Source organism: Marmota monax, unplaced genomic scaffold, assembly GCF_021218885.2.
Source record: "Marmota monax isolate L192 unplaced genomic scaffold, Marmota_monax_Labrador192_F-V1.1 WCK01_AAM20220418_F8-fsc00009, whole genome shotgun sequence".
NCBI classification, from domain to species: domain Eukaryota; kingdom Metazoa; phylum Chordata; class Mammalia; order Rodentia; family Sciuridae; genus Marmota; species Marmota monax.
This window is the reverse complement of record NW_026694710.1, coordinates 29,215,984-29,232,842: the sequence shown is the minus strand read 5'-3', so window position 1 is coordinate 29,232,842 and position 16,859 is coordinate 29,215,984. Positions and strand designations below refer to the sequence as shown.

General features: G+C 43.8%; 1 protein-coding gene across 1 annotated transcript; it reads right to left on the bottom strand.

Annotated features, from left to right (window-relative positions):
• Positions 1-1,248: 1,248 nt before the first annotated feature.
• Positions 1,249-16,555, bottom strand: LOC124078660 (zinc finger protein 717). The gene is made up of 6 exons (XM_046423620.2): positions 16,393-16,555; positions 12,765-12,823; positions 5,427-5,553; positions 5,124-5,216; positions 4,241-4,333; positions 1,249-3,136 (listed from the first exon to the last, which is right to left on the bottom strand). The coding sequence occupies exons 1-6, from the start codon at positions 16,481-16,483 to the stop codon at positions 1,743-1,745; spliced, it is 1,857 nt and encodes a 618-aa protein (XP_046279576.1). The 5' UTR covers positions 16,484-16,555; the 3' UTR covers positions 1,249-1,742.
• Between the last annotated feature and the right edge of the window lie 304 nt (positions 16,556-16,859).

Sequence of the window (16,859 nt, the reverse complement as noted above, 5' to 3'; positions counted from 1 at the left end):
TGAAAGCCTGGCATAGTCAAGAGTTTGTCTGTGTGGGGTGGTGATTTCTACACAACAGATGTTATTTTCTGTGCTATTGTTAATATGATGTGACTTTCTCAACCAAAGAAAGTAATGAGTTCACTTCCATGAATGTCATGGAATAAACGTTAGCAAATTCTGGCTTCGAATACAAAATATATTTCAATAATGCTGCAAGTTTTCACACACCTGTTTTTCAATTTTTCAACTCTATTACTTTAGCACTGTAAGGAAAATGAACAATCAAAACATGAATAACAGTAGTGGTGTGGTGGAACCCTCCCTGGGCTCAGCAGTGACTTTGGGGTGCCTCACTGGCTTCTATTGTGACCCTCCGAATGTCTCAGGCCTTCTCCTTCCTCCACACCAGGTTTTTACTCACATGGACCCAGAGTCGGTGTGCTGAAGAGCCATCAGAGCCTCAGTGGAGGGGTGCTTTCCTAAAATAACCCTTGCTAAATTAGGCAAGAGAACCAGATGAATATAAAGGCTCCCTCCAAAAATGTCTCCAACATGCCAATACCCCTGAACAGGCAAAAACAACAGGAGAGAACTACTGTGTGGTTGACGATGACTTTTTTATGTTCCACAATATATTTAAGCATTTTTATTTGAAAATATCTCTCTATTGTTTTCTGTTCATTAAAAATTCTGATATAGGGCTGGGGATGTGGCTCAAGCGCTAGCGCGCTCGCCTGGCATGCGTGCGGCCCGGGTTCGATCATCAGCACCACATACAAAGATGTTGTATCCACCGAAAACTAAAAAATAATAAATATTAAAAATTCTCTCTCTCTCTCTTTAAAAAAAATTCTGTTATATAAAAATACTGTGCTTTGTGAAAAGCTGGTAACAGGGCTGGGACTATAGCTCAGTTGGTAGAGCGCTTGCCTTACATGCACAAGGCCCTGGGTTCAATCCCCAGCACCCCACCCCCCCCACACACACACACACAAAAAGGCTGGTAACATCGCAACATTAAAAAAAATTTACTGTTTAATGAGCTGTCCCTTCCTGATGAAAGTATCCCCAAATTCATTTCTCCCGTTTCTCTGAACATCCAATATACCAACTTGGGGATGAAAGGAGACCACACAGGATTCTTTCTCTTGTGTAGATTTTGATAAACAGGGACTAGCAATTTTGCTCAGAAAGATTTTCCACCTTCAAAAAGTGAATCAGGAAAAGTGGGCTATTGGGTTATAATGCAAACAAACCACACATACAATGACTTAAGAGTATTTATTTCTCTCTAATACAAAGTAACAAGGGAGATTCTGGGGTAGAGTTTTGGAGATCTCTGCTCTCCTCAATCAATTCCTTCTCAAATCACAGTGGTCTTATCCCACCAACAGCTCCCAGTATCACCCTGGGATCATCTGGACTTAAGTCCCACAGGTTATGGGAAATAGGGAGGCACCACAGTCACCAGTCGCTAGATGTGGGCATGACATCCACACTTGCATACACACCCCTCTGGACAGCACTCAGGTCCAGGATACAACAGTGAGGCTGAGAAGTGTAGACTCAGTGTATGTCCACTGAAAGGAGAGTGGGGAGCATACACCTGCCTCTGCCATGCAGCGCTCCTTGTGGAAGTTCTCTGAAGCTTGATGACTGCTCTGACAAAGGCTGGCTTTTCTCTCCTGTGAGCTCTTAGGTGCCTACTGAGGTCTGACTTCCTATCAAAAGATTTTCCCACATTCTTGAAGCACAGGTTTCTACCTTGTATGAGTTCTCTGGTGCCTGCTGAGGTGTGATTTCTGGCAAAAGGTCTTCCTACACTCATCACACCCATAGGGCTTCTCTCCCGTGTGGGTCCTCTGGTGCACAGTGAGGACAGACTTCTGGTAGAAAGACTTCCCACATTTGCTACATCCATAGGGCTTCTCTCCTGTGTGGGTCCTCTGATGTACAGTGAGGTCTGACTTCTGGTAGAAAGACTTCCCACACTCCTTACATTCGTAGGGCTTCTCTCCTGTGTGTGTTCTCTGATGAACAGTGAGTTTTGACTTCTGATAGAAAGTTTTCCCACACTCATCACATTCATAGGGTTTCTCTCCTGTGTGCGTCCTCTGGTGCACAGTGAGGTCTGACTTCTTGTAGAAAGACTTCCCGCATTCCTTACATTCATAGGGCTTCTCTCCTGTGTGGGTCCTCTGGTGTAGAATAAGGTCTGACTTCTGGTTGAAAGACTTCCCGCATTTGCTGCATTCATAAGGCTTCTCTCCTGTGTGGGTCCTCTGGTGCCTGCTCAGATTCGACTTCTGGTTGAAAGACTTCCTACACTCATCACACTCATAGGGCTTCTCCCCTGTGTGGGTCCTCTGGTGCACGGTGAGGTCTGACCTGCGGTAGAAAGATTTCCCGCACTCGTGACACTCATGAGGCTTCTCCCCTGCGTGAGCTCTCGGCTGCAAAGTGAGGTCTGGCTTCTGGCAGAGAGACTGAGCACCCAAGTCACACTTACAGGGCTCCTGTGTATGTGTTCTTTGCTGTGTCAGGAAGGGCCTCTCACATTCACTGCACACCCAGGGTTTCGTTCTCTGGTGGTGAGTGAGTGTGGGCTTGATGGAGAGGGTCTTTCGGCAGACCCCACACTCATAAGCTCTCCTTCCCACATGGGTTACCCCCTGGACACCAACAGCAAACTGACCACAGCCCTCCGCATAGGCACTGTATTTGCAGGAGGGTTCTCCCAGGTGAACCCTCTCCTGGATGAAGAATATCGTCCCTGTGCCACAGGCCCCACCTTCTCCACCCCGCTCAAGGTCCTGCTGCATCGCTTGAACCTGGTGTTGTGGACCAAGATGCTCAGGGTGCCTGAGGGGCTTTCCAGTCAGGTCACAGGCACCAGGCCCCTCTCCTACATGCATGGTATCAGGCTCACCAGGAAGAAGCATGTTCTGATATACAACAAGCTCATCCATCCTCATTCCTAAGTAGTTTCCATTACTTACAATCAGCTCTGAAATCTGGCTTGAGCTTAAATTAAATGCTCTTTGTAATTCAACTCTCTCTTCGTCTGCACTGCGTCTGGTGATCACAACTTGCCACAGATGTCTTTCTCGACTCTCCTGGCTGGTCTCACTCAGATCCTCCACTTTCTGGATATCTGAAATGATCAACAACAAGAAAACATGCCAATGAAGCACACACCTAGGCACTTCTTATGGAATACTTACATAAAGGTTAAGAAGTTTCTTTCTATCCCAGTGGCCTAGTGACTTAAAATATCACAAATAGGTACTGATGTATGATAAGCATATGCCTTTTCTCCCTAATAAGTTGAGAGTTACCTCAGCATTGGTAGCTTTTACTATGTTAAATCACTCTTTTTCTCTGCTTGTTTGAGTTTTCTTTCTCTTTTAATATCCAAGGAAATATTTAGTCAAAATATCTAACCACCACTTGTCTGTATGTTAAGCTGAGTGCTTCTCATCTGCCATTTGTTTTCCTTCCTTTTGTCTATTTTTTCTTAGTAACTGACCACTTTGTGTCACTTCTTTTCTGATTCATTAGCTCTGAAGATGGTATTTCCCAGGATCTGCTACCACAGAACAAATAGGGCCATTTGTCTGTAACCTAAGCAGCAATGCTCCTGGGGGCAAGCTTCTATATCTACATTTGTTTAGTCTTCCTGGGGAAACAGTACAAGGCAACTGTGGGGTTTTCAAATCTCTTCCCCACCCTAGATGAAGACAACATCCATCACATCCCTAGTTCAACCTGACATCCTCTGCTTTTCAGAACTGTAACAGGCAGGGTCCATACCCATTGCCGCCTTGGGCACTCCCTCCCTGCTGATCTAAAGGTTTTGTTTCTGCAACCCAGGCTGTGCTTGCCATCACTGAGAAGTCTTCCAGCTGAGACCACAGCCCTGGCACTCTCCTGTTTCTGGAGCATGCACCCTGCTTGAAGAATGTACTGATATTTCAACAGTCTCCTGGTTTCACAGAAAACAACTCTTGCACGCATCTCACTCTCCTTCTTGTTTTCATGTGTCCCACAAAGAGAAAGGGAAAATGTTCACTTCCATAACTCCACTCCCAAACAGAAACCTATGCACTCACACCCTTGGTTCACCTGGCCTTGAAACACAGATCTCTAGTTCTCCTCCCAACTGGGGAAAGACTGTGAGAGGAGCTCAACAGCATACCCACCTCATGTGGATTGGACTCTGCCCCTCCTGCCCCCTGCCCAGGATATGCTGACTGACCTGGATGGCTCTGGTCTGGGGGCTCTTCTGCCACCCACGGCTCTGCTCCTTGCTCCAGCTTGATGATCGCCTCAGGTTTGGGGATGCAGTGCCCTGTAGGGGGAAATGGTGCCGGACTCTGGCCTACGGTGGGTCCTCCTCAGCATCACAGAATCTCATGTCCTGTACACAAAGCTATCTCCTGGATTTCTTTTCTCATTTTTCTTTACTCCTTAGGTGAGCTTTATAAATAATAGCTCTTGACTTTAAATTACAGCTTTAAACTATTAGTTTCCAAAGTCATATTTCCATCACTGATACACACTCTATATTATATGTTGTATTTGGAAAATCACCTCCTCAAAATTAAGCAGTCCCAAAGTAAACTATAATCTCTCTAAAACAGTTTCCTCTTGGGACCCTTCCCAAAATACACCCCACTCACTCTGCCTTATCCCAGAAAAACATTTTTGGCGGTTCTTATCTCGCAACTACATATATTTGGTTTTTCTTTCTCAAAAAAAAAAAAAAAATAAGTTCTTTAAAAGGAGATATATGTGTTTAATCACTGCTGTTATTCCCACAGCCACCAAACACTAGCATCTGTGAGTTACCTGCCTGGCAAGCACTGAAAGAACCAGTGAATGTCATGATAAATATCTGCGGGGGACAGTCCTGAAGTGTGAGGGGGAAGGGGCAACTGAGACTTTAGAGAAGCTTGCTGAGAAAAAAGCCCAGGAGCCGTGGGATGGTGGATGGACACAGGAGAGCCACCTGTGAAGACTGTAGGATGCAGGTGTCTGACTCAGGGGTAGGACCAGGGGAAATGCCTCATCCAGCTCACTCGGCACACATGGGCTGGGCTCTGCCCCTCCCACCCCCTGCCCAGGATATGCTGACTGACCTGGATGGCTCTGGTCTGGGGGCTCTTCTGCCACCCACGGCTCTGCTCCTTGCTCCAGCTTGATGATCGCATCAGGTTTGGGGATGCAGTGCCCTGTTGGAGGAAATAGTGCAGGACTTTGGCCACACTGCTACCCAGGGCCCTCTGAGGAACAACAACAGTATGGCTTCTGGAGGAGGGTAATGAAGGGGTCAATATGAACCTTTGTTAGTGGAACCCCATACCCTGACAGCAGTAAACCCTGTGGTGCTCACACTTCCTCAGAACAAACTTGCTCCTGGCATTACTGAGACCTTCACTCACCCAAGGACACCAGGCTGCTGTAGGTCTCCAGCATCACATCCTTGTACAAGGTCCTCTGAGCTTCATCCAGGTCCTGCCACTCATCCCAGCTGAAGTTCACAGCCACATCCTCAAATGACACCAAGCCCTGCAATGGAACATGCTTCTAATTCAAGTCATCAGTACCAGGTCATGAGAACAAAAAGCCTGGGAGTTCATTCTGTGTGTGTGAGCATGCTCTGTAGGCCACTCCGTGGGGGGGAAGTCATAGCAGAAACATCCTGCCCATACTAAAACTGCCCCATGCAGCTTCCCTTGCAGATGTGGGATTGCCTTGTCAGGGACAAAGGGATGGAAACCCCTTCCCCCACGAGACTATGATCATATGAGGACATTAAATGTAAGTGCCTACTGAACTAGGGTGTTGAGCTAATTTAAAAGCAAGTATAATGGAAATCAGGGTAACATGGAAATAGGAAAACCATGTTTTTCTGTGTTATCAGACTGCCCTTCACTGAAGAGGCAGAGCCCCAATCTTCCCCATGAATGTGTTACAAACACAGGGAAGCAATGGTCCAGTCCTGAAACAAGGCAGAACACATATCACACGAACAGAACTGCAAAAGGGCAATGTCCAGGTGAGTGACCTTCGGCTCTGAAGTGTACAAGGAGTTGGTTGTGGGTGTTCTACATTTAACACTTGACTCCAGCAATAAAAAGCCTGTGCTCACTGTTGTTAGCATGCTCATAGGCATCTTCATATTCCCTTCCTAAATCCACAAGAATTGATGCACTTGAAAGTGAACATCGCTCACCTCTTATACCAGAGGGCGTAAACAATGAGAGGCCAGCAAAAATAAGTGACATGCCCAGATTAGCACTGACTCCTGAAAGAAGAATTAGGGAAGGGCCTCAAGAGGAGAGTCGGAAAGAACCAGGGGACAGGACCACCCTCAGCAGGACCCAGAGAGATAAGAATAAAGAATAGGGAAACAATCCTGGAAAAGAGAAGAAAACAAAAGAAATGGCAGAAACAAAACTTGATACTAACTGCTGTGTAGGGGTTAAGAGGGTGTTTGCCACTAGGCTGTCTTCATGGGCAGCTCCATAGAGCCTGATGCTATAAACTGAAAATGGGTAAAGGCCCAAGAATCTGATGCACAGAATGTGATGGACACATGGTGCTGAAGCTTCTGCATCATCATGGGGATGTCCTGCTGGCAGTGGACACGTGACCCAAGCACAGGGAACTCGAAACTGAAGGCAAATGTCCATGAAATAGTAAGGACTCAGAGGCAAATGAAGCCCAGGGAGTAAATGGCATGCTCAAGAGAAGCTCAGATTCAAAGCAGAAAAGGCATGAGTGCAGAACTTAAGGGGACACTCATGTTCACTGACAGAGAGAGAATGTGTAAGGCTTACTCCAGCAACAAGGAAAAAGTTCAATATTAAGAATTTTATTTCATCATATTCAGAGCTCATGGAAAAGACTATGACTCAGGAGTCTGTGGCAGGAGGATGGCTGAGCCCAGGAGTTCAAGACCAGCCCAGGCAGAGGCCCCATTTCAAAAAAGATTACTGTGATCATCACGTGGACAACACTGATAAAAAAAAAAAAGCTGCAGCTCTGCTGGCTTGGGACCTTGGACAGTAAAGTTCAGGCTGAGACAACAATCACAAAACTGGGGAGGGGCAAGTCCTAGGAGTGAGTGAGCTAAAGAATACAAGCCACCAAATCAGCACACAAGATCCACCAGAGTACTGGCCAACTTACCTACTTGGGAAACCACAGAGGGATCAACAAGACACTAGTTTAAAAACTATGACTAAGGTGAAGAAGGATCAGGAGACGAGAAGGAGGGGAGCAGGGGGAAGTCTGAATTAGAACAAATTATATTCCATGCTTCAGGGGTAGAGCTCTCACCTAGCATGTGTGAGGAACTGGGTTCGAACCTCAGCACCACATAAAAATAAAATAAGGGAAAAAAATGTATCCTAATGTTTATAACTAAAAATAATCAATTTTTTAAAACCCAGCCCCTGGAAGCTGAAAGAGATGGAGAATCAGCTACTAATCCTCATAAGGAATGCGTTGTTTGGATTTTGAATCCAGTCAGTGAGCTGCCTTATAGAACAAAAATCACTTCTCCAAAGAATTCAATAGTATCCACAAACTCTAAGGTTTATAACACCCAGGATAAAACTCAGAATCACTGTTCATGTGAAGAAATTGGAAGAAGTGGGTGACTTATGTGTAGGGTGGAAAATCCCCAGACCAAACACAGTCCACCCAGCTATGACAGGAGAACAGACTGCTCAGCCACCAAAGACCACCTTCATGTCAGGAAGAAGCAGAGGAGGACCAGCAGTGGAAAAAGAAACCAGAAGAAAATGCAAAGTCTTTACCAGTAAAAACATTACAAAACCAGAATGGAAGTTTGCCAATTGATTTAGCAGCAGATGAGAAGACAAAAGAAAGCAATAGAACCTGAAGATGGTCAATATATATTTTCTAACCTTTATGAAAAAAAAGAAGAAAAACAGAGTCTCAGAAAACAGTGGGGAAATTTAGAAATAATTCAACATGTACATTACTGGCATTTCAAAAGAAAACAAGTACAGAACACAAAACACAAGTTTAGAAACCTTCCCAGATGTTGTGACAGCAGTTTATAGGCTCAAGACACTCAACCTCCCTTCATCAGGACAGAAACTACCTGGGAACATAACAGTGGAATTGATGAGATCCAAAGAAAAGAGAGGAGCATGAAAGCAGCCAAAGAAAGGACAGCCACCATGCCTGAGACAGCCACATGTGAGGAACGCCAACTTTCATCATGGAAAGACATCTTCACAGAGTTGACAGAAAAGACACAATCCCACACCAGAGGAACTATCCTAAAGACCATGTAAATTAAAGACATTTTCAGATAAACACAACTAAGACGATTCACCGCTAGTAGGCCCATATTGCAAGATACCAAAGAAGTTCTGCAACTGCAACAGATTGCCCCAAGAACTGACGAAGACAAACAGAGGAGGATCAGGATCAAAGAAATGGGAAACGCCGCACACAACAGATGGATTATAGATAAATTTTCCTCTTCATTTTTTATTCTTTTTTTGGTACCAGGGATTGAACTCAGGTGTTTAATCACTGAGCCACATCCCCAGCCCTTTGTATTTTTTTATTTTTAAATCAGGCCTCACTATGCTGGTCAGGGCCTCACTTAGTTGCTACAGCTGACTTTGAACTTGCAATCCTCCTGCCTCAGCCTCCCCAGCCACTGAGATCACAGATATGTGCCACCGAACCCAGCACTTTTCGTCTCTTTTAATCTCTTTAAAAGATATATGATTGTTTAAGCACAATTACTACAACACCTAGGTAACTCCTAATGTATACAGATTCAGCAGGTAACTACCTGTGTACAAAGACAAAAAAGCAGAAAAGACAGAGGTTATACAGGGAACCATTCCACTGAAAAGTACTTGCATTTTACGGGAAGCTATATGGCAGCACTATAAGTATGACAAACTGAAGATCCTCAAAGGATGGTGAACAAATACAGCACGATAGTTCCCTATGGCTGCCATAGCAAAGAACCAGCCCAGGTAACAGCAGCTTTCCTCGCCTGTGGAGGTGGGGCTGCAGGCTGTGGGCTTCTGAAGCTTCGGCTCTGCCTGAGGATGGCCTTCCTCTGCATGGAGACACCCTCATTTCTTTCTTGTGACTAAATAGACTGACAAGGTTAGTGCCCCCACATAATCTTAACAACCTTTCCAATGTATACAGGAGGCTCTCCCCGTGGGTTCTGCATCTGTGTATTCAACCAATTTCAGATAAAAAAACATTTGAAAAAAAATTAACTCTGTACTGAACAAGTGGAGTTTTTTTAGATTGTCATTATTCCCTGAACAAAGCAGTATAACTATTACAACTATTTACACAGCATTTAAATTGCATTAGGTATTATAAGTAATTTAGAAATAATTAAAGTGTATGGGAAGATGTGCATGGATTATACGCAAATACTACAGCATTTTACATAAGAAACTTGAGCATCTACAGATTTTGGTATCTCTGGGGTTTCCTGGAATCTGTGCCCTACAGATGCCAAGGGAAGACTACACTAAAAATTTTAAAAGACAGGAAAGAGGAAACAGAAACAAATATTAGATGAGACAAACAGAAAACAGGTAGTAAAATGGTAGTGCTAAGTCATCATACTAATGATTTAATGTAAATAGAGTATTTAAGGCAGAGAATCTTGGACTTGACAAAAAAATAGACTCAACAATATGCTCTCCATAAAGACAATTTAAATATAAAGACACAAAACCAACTAAGTAAATATAGACACTGACTGGGGGCTGGGGATGTGGCTCAAGCGGTAGCGCGCTTGCCTGGCATGCGTGCGGCCTGGGTTCAATCCTCAGCACCACATACAAACAAAGATGTTGTGTCCGCCGAAAACTAAAAAAATAAATATTAAAATTCTCTCTCTCTCTTTAAAAAAATATAGAAACTGACTGAAAGCAAAAGGATGAAAGATACACTATGCAAAAATAATAACAAAAAAGCTCAAGTAGAGCTACCAGAGGAAATAAACTTCAATATAAAACATAGAGCACAGACAAGAGACCACTCATGGTAATAACAGTTATGAATGTGTGTGCACCTAAAAACAAAGTCTTATGGGACATGAAAAAAAAGCCTCAAAACTAAAGAGGGAAATCAAACCCTCCACCATTATGGCTGGGAATCAATACTCATCTTGTAGTAACTGATGGGACAACCAGACAAAAGACATGAATGGCACCACTCTAACCTGACACCCAGAGAGAAGAGGACTCAAGGTGGAAATCATGAGCATGCTCCATGTCCACATGGAACTAAATTAGAAATCAACAACAATAACAAAAACAGAACTTTACCTAAATACTAAGTGATGTAAAAGAAGAAAGCACAGGGAAATTAAAGTGCACCTGGAACAAAATATACTTATTGTAAGACTGGCACTCATGGCAGGTCAAAGGCAGCCACAAACTCTTTCCCCTCCTTGGGGTGGGAACAACGCCCCTGCAGATAGAATCTGTGCCTGCACAGCCAGCTTAGTCAGAATGTGGCACAGCTCAAACAATAGTAAAAGTTAGAGATGAAAGACTGTCCTCAACTTGAGAGGTAGAGTTGTTAAAGTTCAGACTGAATATCAGTCTCTGAATAAAAGGATGACAATCATCTCACACATTATGTTATACTAACAAACTATAACTGTGAATTTTAAATGTTAAGAAAAAACATAGGGAAGTAACCTCATGACACTGGGTTTAACAATTCTTTCTTGGATATTATACCAAAAACACAAGTAACAAAAACCAGTAAGTTGAATTATACAAAATTGAAATCTTTTGTGCATCAAAGGACACTATTCAACAGAATGAAAAGATAATCAATGGAACGGGAATCATATATAAGACAATAACATCCAGAACATGTAAAACAAAATCCTACAACTCAAAAAAACCCAAAACCTTGTGGTTTAGTCAGCTTTTTCACTATTGTAACTAAAAGATCCAACCAGAACAACTTTAGAGGAAGAAGAGTTAATTTAGGGCACAGTTTCAGAGGTCTGAATTCAGAAGATTCCATTCCTCCGGGCTCAAGGTGAGGCTGAACAAAGTGGCAAAGGAATGTGGCAGAGGGAAGCAGTTCACATGATGATAAGTAAGCAGAGAAAGAGATTCCACTTGCCAGATAAAAAATATATACCCTAAAGCCATGTCCCCAATGTCCACCTCCACCAGCCACATCTATCAGTTATCACTCAGTTAATCCCTAACAGGAGATTAATTCACTGATTGGGTTAAGACTCTCACAGCCCAATAATTTCTTCTCTAAACCTTCTTGCTTTGGCTCACAAGTGAGATTTTGGGGGACACCTCACAATACATACAAATGGTTGATACTACAGTCATCAGAAAAATACAAATCAAAATCACAATGAAATAACCCTCCATACCCATTAGGTACAAATGATTCAAATCTGTGCATCTCATTCTCTATATATCTTTTAACCAACCCTTGTTCAAATGTGCCCCACTAACCCCTGAACACTGGATAATAAATAAGCATAGTTCCTGAGAGATCAAACCTGTCATTTGAGCACTCATGTCCTTCAGATTTTGCAAAGAGTAACATTTCCACTGCAACAAGATTACTACATTTGTTTGTGAGCAACAAAAGCTCCTCCCCCTATATTAGCCCTATACACATATATTAGCCTAACATGAAAAGAAAAAACCAGAGCAGCGCAACTTGACATGAAAACCAGAACTGAGAGGGAAGGAGAAAGCAGTCCTGGAGAAATTCTATTTTGTTGCTTGGGTCACTGGCTGGAAGGTGTCAATTGCTAGCGTAGGGATGAGAGGATATGAATGAGAGGATTGGATTCATGAAGCCTGAGGTGCCTTTGGAATAGCAGCAGAGAAGCACTCAACAGGAAGATGAATCTATAGTCTAACAGTGGGAAAAGATCCAAGCTGGAAATAGGAATGTCAAATCGGAGGGCCACATCAGTCAAAAAACTCAAGAGTAAGAGGAATGGGGCCTCAGATGGAACACTTGAAGAAAAAAAAAAAAGGCAAAAAAAAAAATCCATGGAAGAAAAAAATCACAAGAGGCCACAGAAGAAAATAAAAGATGGGATTTCTAAAAGATCATGGACAGAGGTCTTAAATATGGCAAAAGATTCAATAGTCAATGGGTCTGACTATAATTTAGGTTACCGGTAAGCGTTTGACAAAATGAACTGAGACTTCATTGACTGGACTAAAGTACAAATGAGTGGGAATATACACCAGAAAATCCAACTTTGCAGTTAGCTGCATACTTTACAGCCACACAAGCTGAGAGAGATGTGTAGACAGTTTTTTCATTACATATGGTCAATTCAATCCTCCAGGCCACCGAAAAGCTATCTGGGATCAACTATTTTAGCAACTCCAGTAAAACCTCATTAAGGTAGCTAAATGTAACCAATGAAGACAGCATTTCCACCTTGGGTTCAGCAAGTCTTCATATCCCAGAAGTTAGCATGCCACCCTTGTGGGTTTGTTGAATTATGTAAAAATTATGCCTCCCTTTTTTTGCCACAACATCAGAAAGACCAGAGACATATATGCACTCAACTTAGATGATTCTAAAGTCTTATAATCTGCTAAAACTACATGCCAATTTTATCTTATTTGTATGCATTTCCTAGAGGCTGAATCTTACTTTTCCACTTTTCCACTTAATTCTCAGACCCCATAAAGGTCATTAAATAAAATGTAAAACAGAATGGAGAAACAACTCACCAGAGATGTATCCATTTTTGTTTGCTCTTGGAAATGCACAGAGGGCTCTGGAAGCATAGCTAGGAAAGGTGGTGAATGGAGTGGAGTCATGGAGAATTGGTATGGCTCAGATTCTCCTGCTCAAAACACTAGAGAGAAGCTGAAACAGAAATTTTAAAAAGCCTCTATATGGAAGAGAACCCTCTATGTTTCAGTATGGACACCAAAGTTCCCACTGAAGACACACCTACAATCCCACTAATTGGTAAAGATTAGAAATACAATTCATTTTGAGTTACTTAAAACAACTATTACCTACAGATTTAGCAACAAATTAACATTTCCCAAAGAAATAAAAACTTAACAAAAACTGTTACAGATATATACTTCACAAGTGAACTATTTTACTATTGAGGCAGGATACCCCAGAGGACCCCATGTGAGCATTTCCACCACACCCCTTGGTTTGCATACTTAAGTTTCATGAAAAGTATGCATGTGCTGCGCATGATGGCACATGCCTGTGATCCCAGCAGCTTGGGAGGCTGAGGCAGGGGGATCGCAAATTCAAAACCAGCCTCAGCAAAAAGCGAGGCACTGGGGCTGAGGTTGTAGCTCAAGTGATAGAGTGCTCACCTAGCATGTGTGAGGCACTGGGTTTGATCCTCAGCACCACATAAAAATAAAAGAAAGATATTGTATCCACCTAAAATTAAAAAATAAATATTTAAAAAAAGTAAGGCACTAAGGAACTGAGACCCTGTCTCAGTTGGGGATGTGGCTCAATGGTGAGTGCCCCTGAGTTCAATCCCTGGTACCAAAAAAAAAAAAAAAAAGTATGCTTGCTGCAACCCATCATTTTGGACCCATAGTTATATAGGAAAAATATACATAATATATACTTCTTATAGTACACTGTTCCAGTAGTGGTTCCCAACAAGCCATCTCTCTGTATGCAAGCACTCATACAGTACCACAAACCTGGACTCTGCTATTTATGTTACTGCCTTGGCCAATGAGACAACAGGAAATGTCAAACACACACGTTTGAAAAGCACTTGCCCACTGGTGCTGGTCTCTTCGGACAAAGACATGCTGTGAAGAAGCCTGGGGCTACATTGCTCTAGCCAAGAGCTAGCGCAAATTACTAACCATGCAAGTGTTAAGGCAAGCAGCCTCAGTTGAGGCACCCGATGTCCAAAGCCTCATGTGTGATCCAGACAACACTAGCAAAAAATTTCCAGCTGAATTCCTTCCAAAATGTGGAGCCACAGAACCTCAAATAAATGAGTGCATATTTTTCTCAGTATGTATCAGTTGGTTAGGGTTAGTAAGTGCTTATATACTAATCATCCAGAATGCAATTTTTAAAAAATATTTTTAGCTGTGGATGAACACAATTTACCTATTTTTATGTGGTGCTGAGGATCAAACCTAGTGCCCCACACATGCTAGGCAAGCACTCTGCCACTGAGCCACAACCACCCAGCCCAAGAACTCAATGTTTTTGTTTGGGGTTTTTTTTTGGGGGGGAGTGGTACTTTGGACTGAATTCAGGGGCACTCGACCACTGAGCCACATCCCCAGCCCTATTTTGTATTTTATTTACAGACAGGGTCTCACTGAGTTGCTTAGCAACTCGTTTTTGCTGAGGCTGGCTTTGAACTCATGCTTTCTGACTCAGCCTCCTGAGCCACTAGGATTACAGGCATGTGCCACCAAGCTGGACAAGAACTCAGTGTATTTTAAGGGACAGTCTTAAAATACAATCAAGTTAGCTGCATGGCCACATGTACAAGTACTGAAAATCACAAGCAATGTCAACTGCATGGACTTCAGTAAGAATACTGGTATAAGTGGAGGCCACCTAAATCATTAAAAACAAAATATTTGCAGATCAATAGACTGTTTTAAGTTTTGCTACATCATAAAAGGTATGTTTACTTCAAAAAAATAGTTTGTTACATGTTAAGTGTCCCTTATTCCAAATGCTTGAGACCAGAATTATTTCAAATTTCAGAGTTTTCTGGATTTTGGAATATCTGCATAGATTTTTTTTAAGTTATAGGTGGACAAAATACCTTTGTTTTATTTATATGTGGTGCTGAGGATTGAACCCAGGGCTTCACAAGTGCTAGGTGAGCGCTCTACTGCTGAGCCACAACCCCAGCTCTCTGCATAGATTTTAATGGTTATATACCTAGTCCAAAATTGTTTCAAATTTCATATTTTTGGATTAAGGATGCCTAATCTATACTTAAAAGAACACACTGTGCCATATTTTATTTACATTTATGAAATTAGTTTGGAGAAGTGTGATCCAGCATAATTTTCCCATTTTAAGTTACAGGCTCATTTTATTACCAAATTTATGATTTTTAAAAATAGACAAATTACATTAGGCAAGAAACACTTGTGTTATCAACATTTTAAGGTGACAATCCACAAGAAGTACTAGGGATAAAAAAAGAGACGTGTTTAAGGCAATGTGTTTTAAAGTACAGTTTATGCTACATGGATAGTTTCCAAACAAACAAAAAACCAATCTCCAACAGTGAAAATAATACTAGTTGTTTTGATTAAACTTGTAGCAAAATTAATAATATTAGCTAAAAAGTCAGGATGCCTAACATTTACGTGATTCTCATGTGATCCTGTGTGAGGCACATCATCTTAGAACCAATTACTTCATCTTTCATATAAGACAGAAGGACCCTGGCAAGCCCTTCCTGAGCTACCAGCGAGAACCATCAGGACAGAGGGAGCACCTGCACATCTCTACAAGCCAAATTTGATGACAGACTGGCTTTGAAAGAGCTCAGATTCTGGAAACAATGGGGGCACGGATTGGAGGAACTAGAATGTGGTTAGAGAGCACTGTAGCCAGATCCTCTCTGGTGCAACAGGGTATCCCTCTACTCCAGATCACAATCCTATGCCCCCTCCAATAAGTAACATTTGCTAGGCTATGACTTATCCTTCAGCCCAGTTCATCTCTCTCTCCTGAAAGTTGGTCCACACCTTCCCAACAGCACCTTGTGGGTGAGAGCTTCAGATGAGGTAGCACTACCCAAACCTTGCGCACTCTGGGCAGGAGGACCAACTGCTTAGGTCATGCAAGGCTAGTATCCTCCCCTTCCTGGGACTCCTCTTATCTTAAGTGCTAGTGAGAGAATTCAGACCTGAGGGGTACTCTTTCAGGAGGGATTCCGATCCACAGGGCGCCCTCCTTCAAGCTTTACCACACCTACTTAATTCTTAAAAACATAGGGCCACCCCAATCTCCTGCGTATGATCTTCTGTAGACTCAAACCAAGAGCCCTAGGCGGGCTACACGGTGGCGGGGGATACAACTGCCACATCGCAGGATTGTCCACGTACACTTCACCACCCTCTGGGAACTGGGGGGTAGTTCATCAGGGTCGCTGCCAGCCTCATCTCACAGACCGGTAAACTGAAGGTCGCTCCGTGGCACAGCGGTCTGCACAGCCCCACCAGGCCCGCTCGCTGGGCCAGCTTCTTATACAGAAGGCATACAGGGCCTCCGGCCGCTTGGACTCCGACAAGGCTGTCACGACAGCCCACCCAAGCGCCGCGGCCCCGCGCCCGCCCCGAGGAACTCACGGAGCGTCGCCTCGGGGAGCCCTACCGCGGCTCGCACCTGCACTTCGGTGCCCCGCCTGCGACTCATTCACGGTTCGGCTCCCAGAGCCCCGAGGCCGGGGTGCCTCTGCCCCCATCGCACCAACCTTCTGGCTGGCCGCGTCGGAGGGCCGCAGGGACCGGAACTTCCGGGCGGGAAACTCCGGGAGTGGGCGGGGCACCGCACGCGCAGGAGGAAACTGGAACGCGCTCCCGAGTCTCGCGTGGGCGGCCTCTCGCGATGAGAGACATTTCCCACAAGCCTCTGCGCCGTGCGCTGGCGCCGCGGGAAGAAACTGTTCGCGGATCGCGGCGGTACCCGAGGTGGCCGGAGTCCGCACCCAGAGGCGGAGGTGTGTGGCTGCGAAGGGTGTGGTCGTTGTCTGGTGCGCCCTGAAACACCGCAGTTAGGAATCATAACGGCCCCTCTGGACACCTCTGCAAGGCATGTGTTTTCTGCCACTAGCCTGTGTC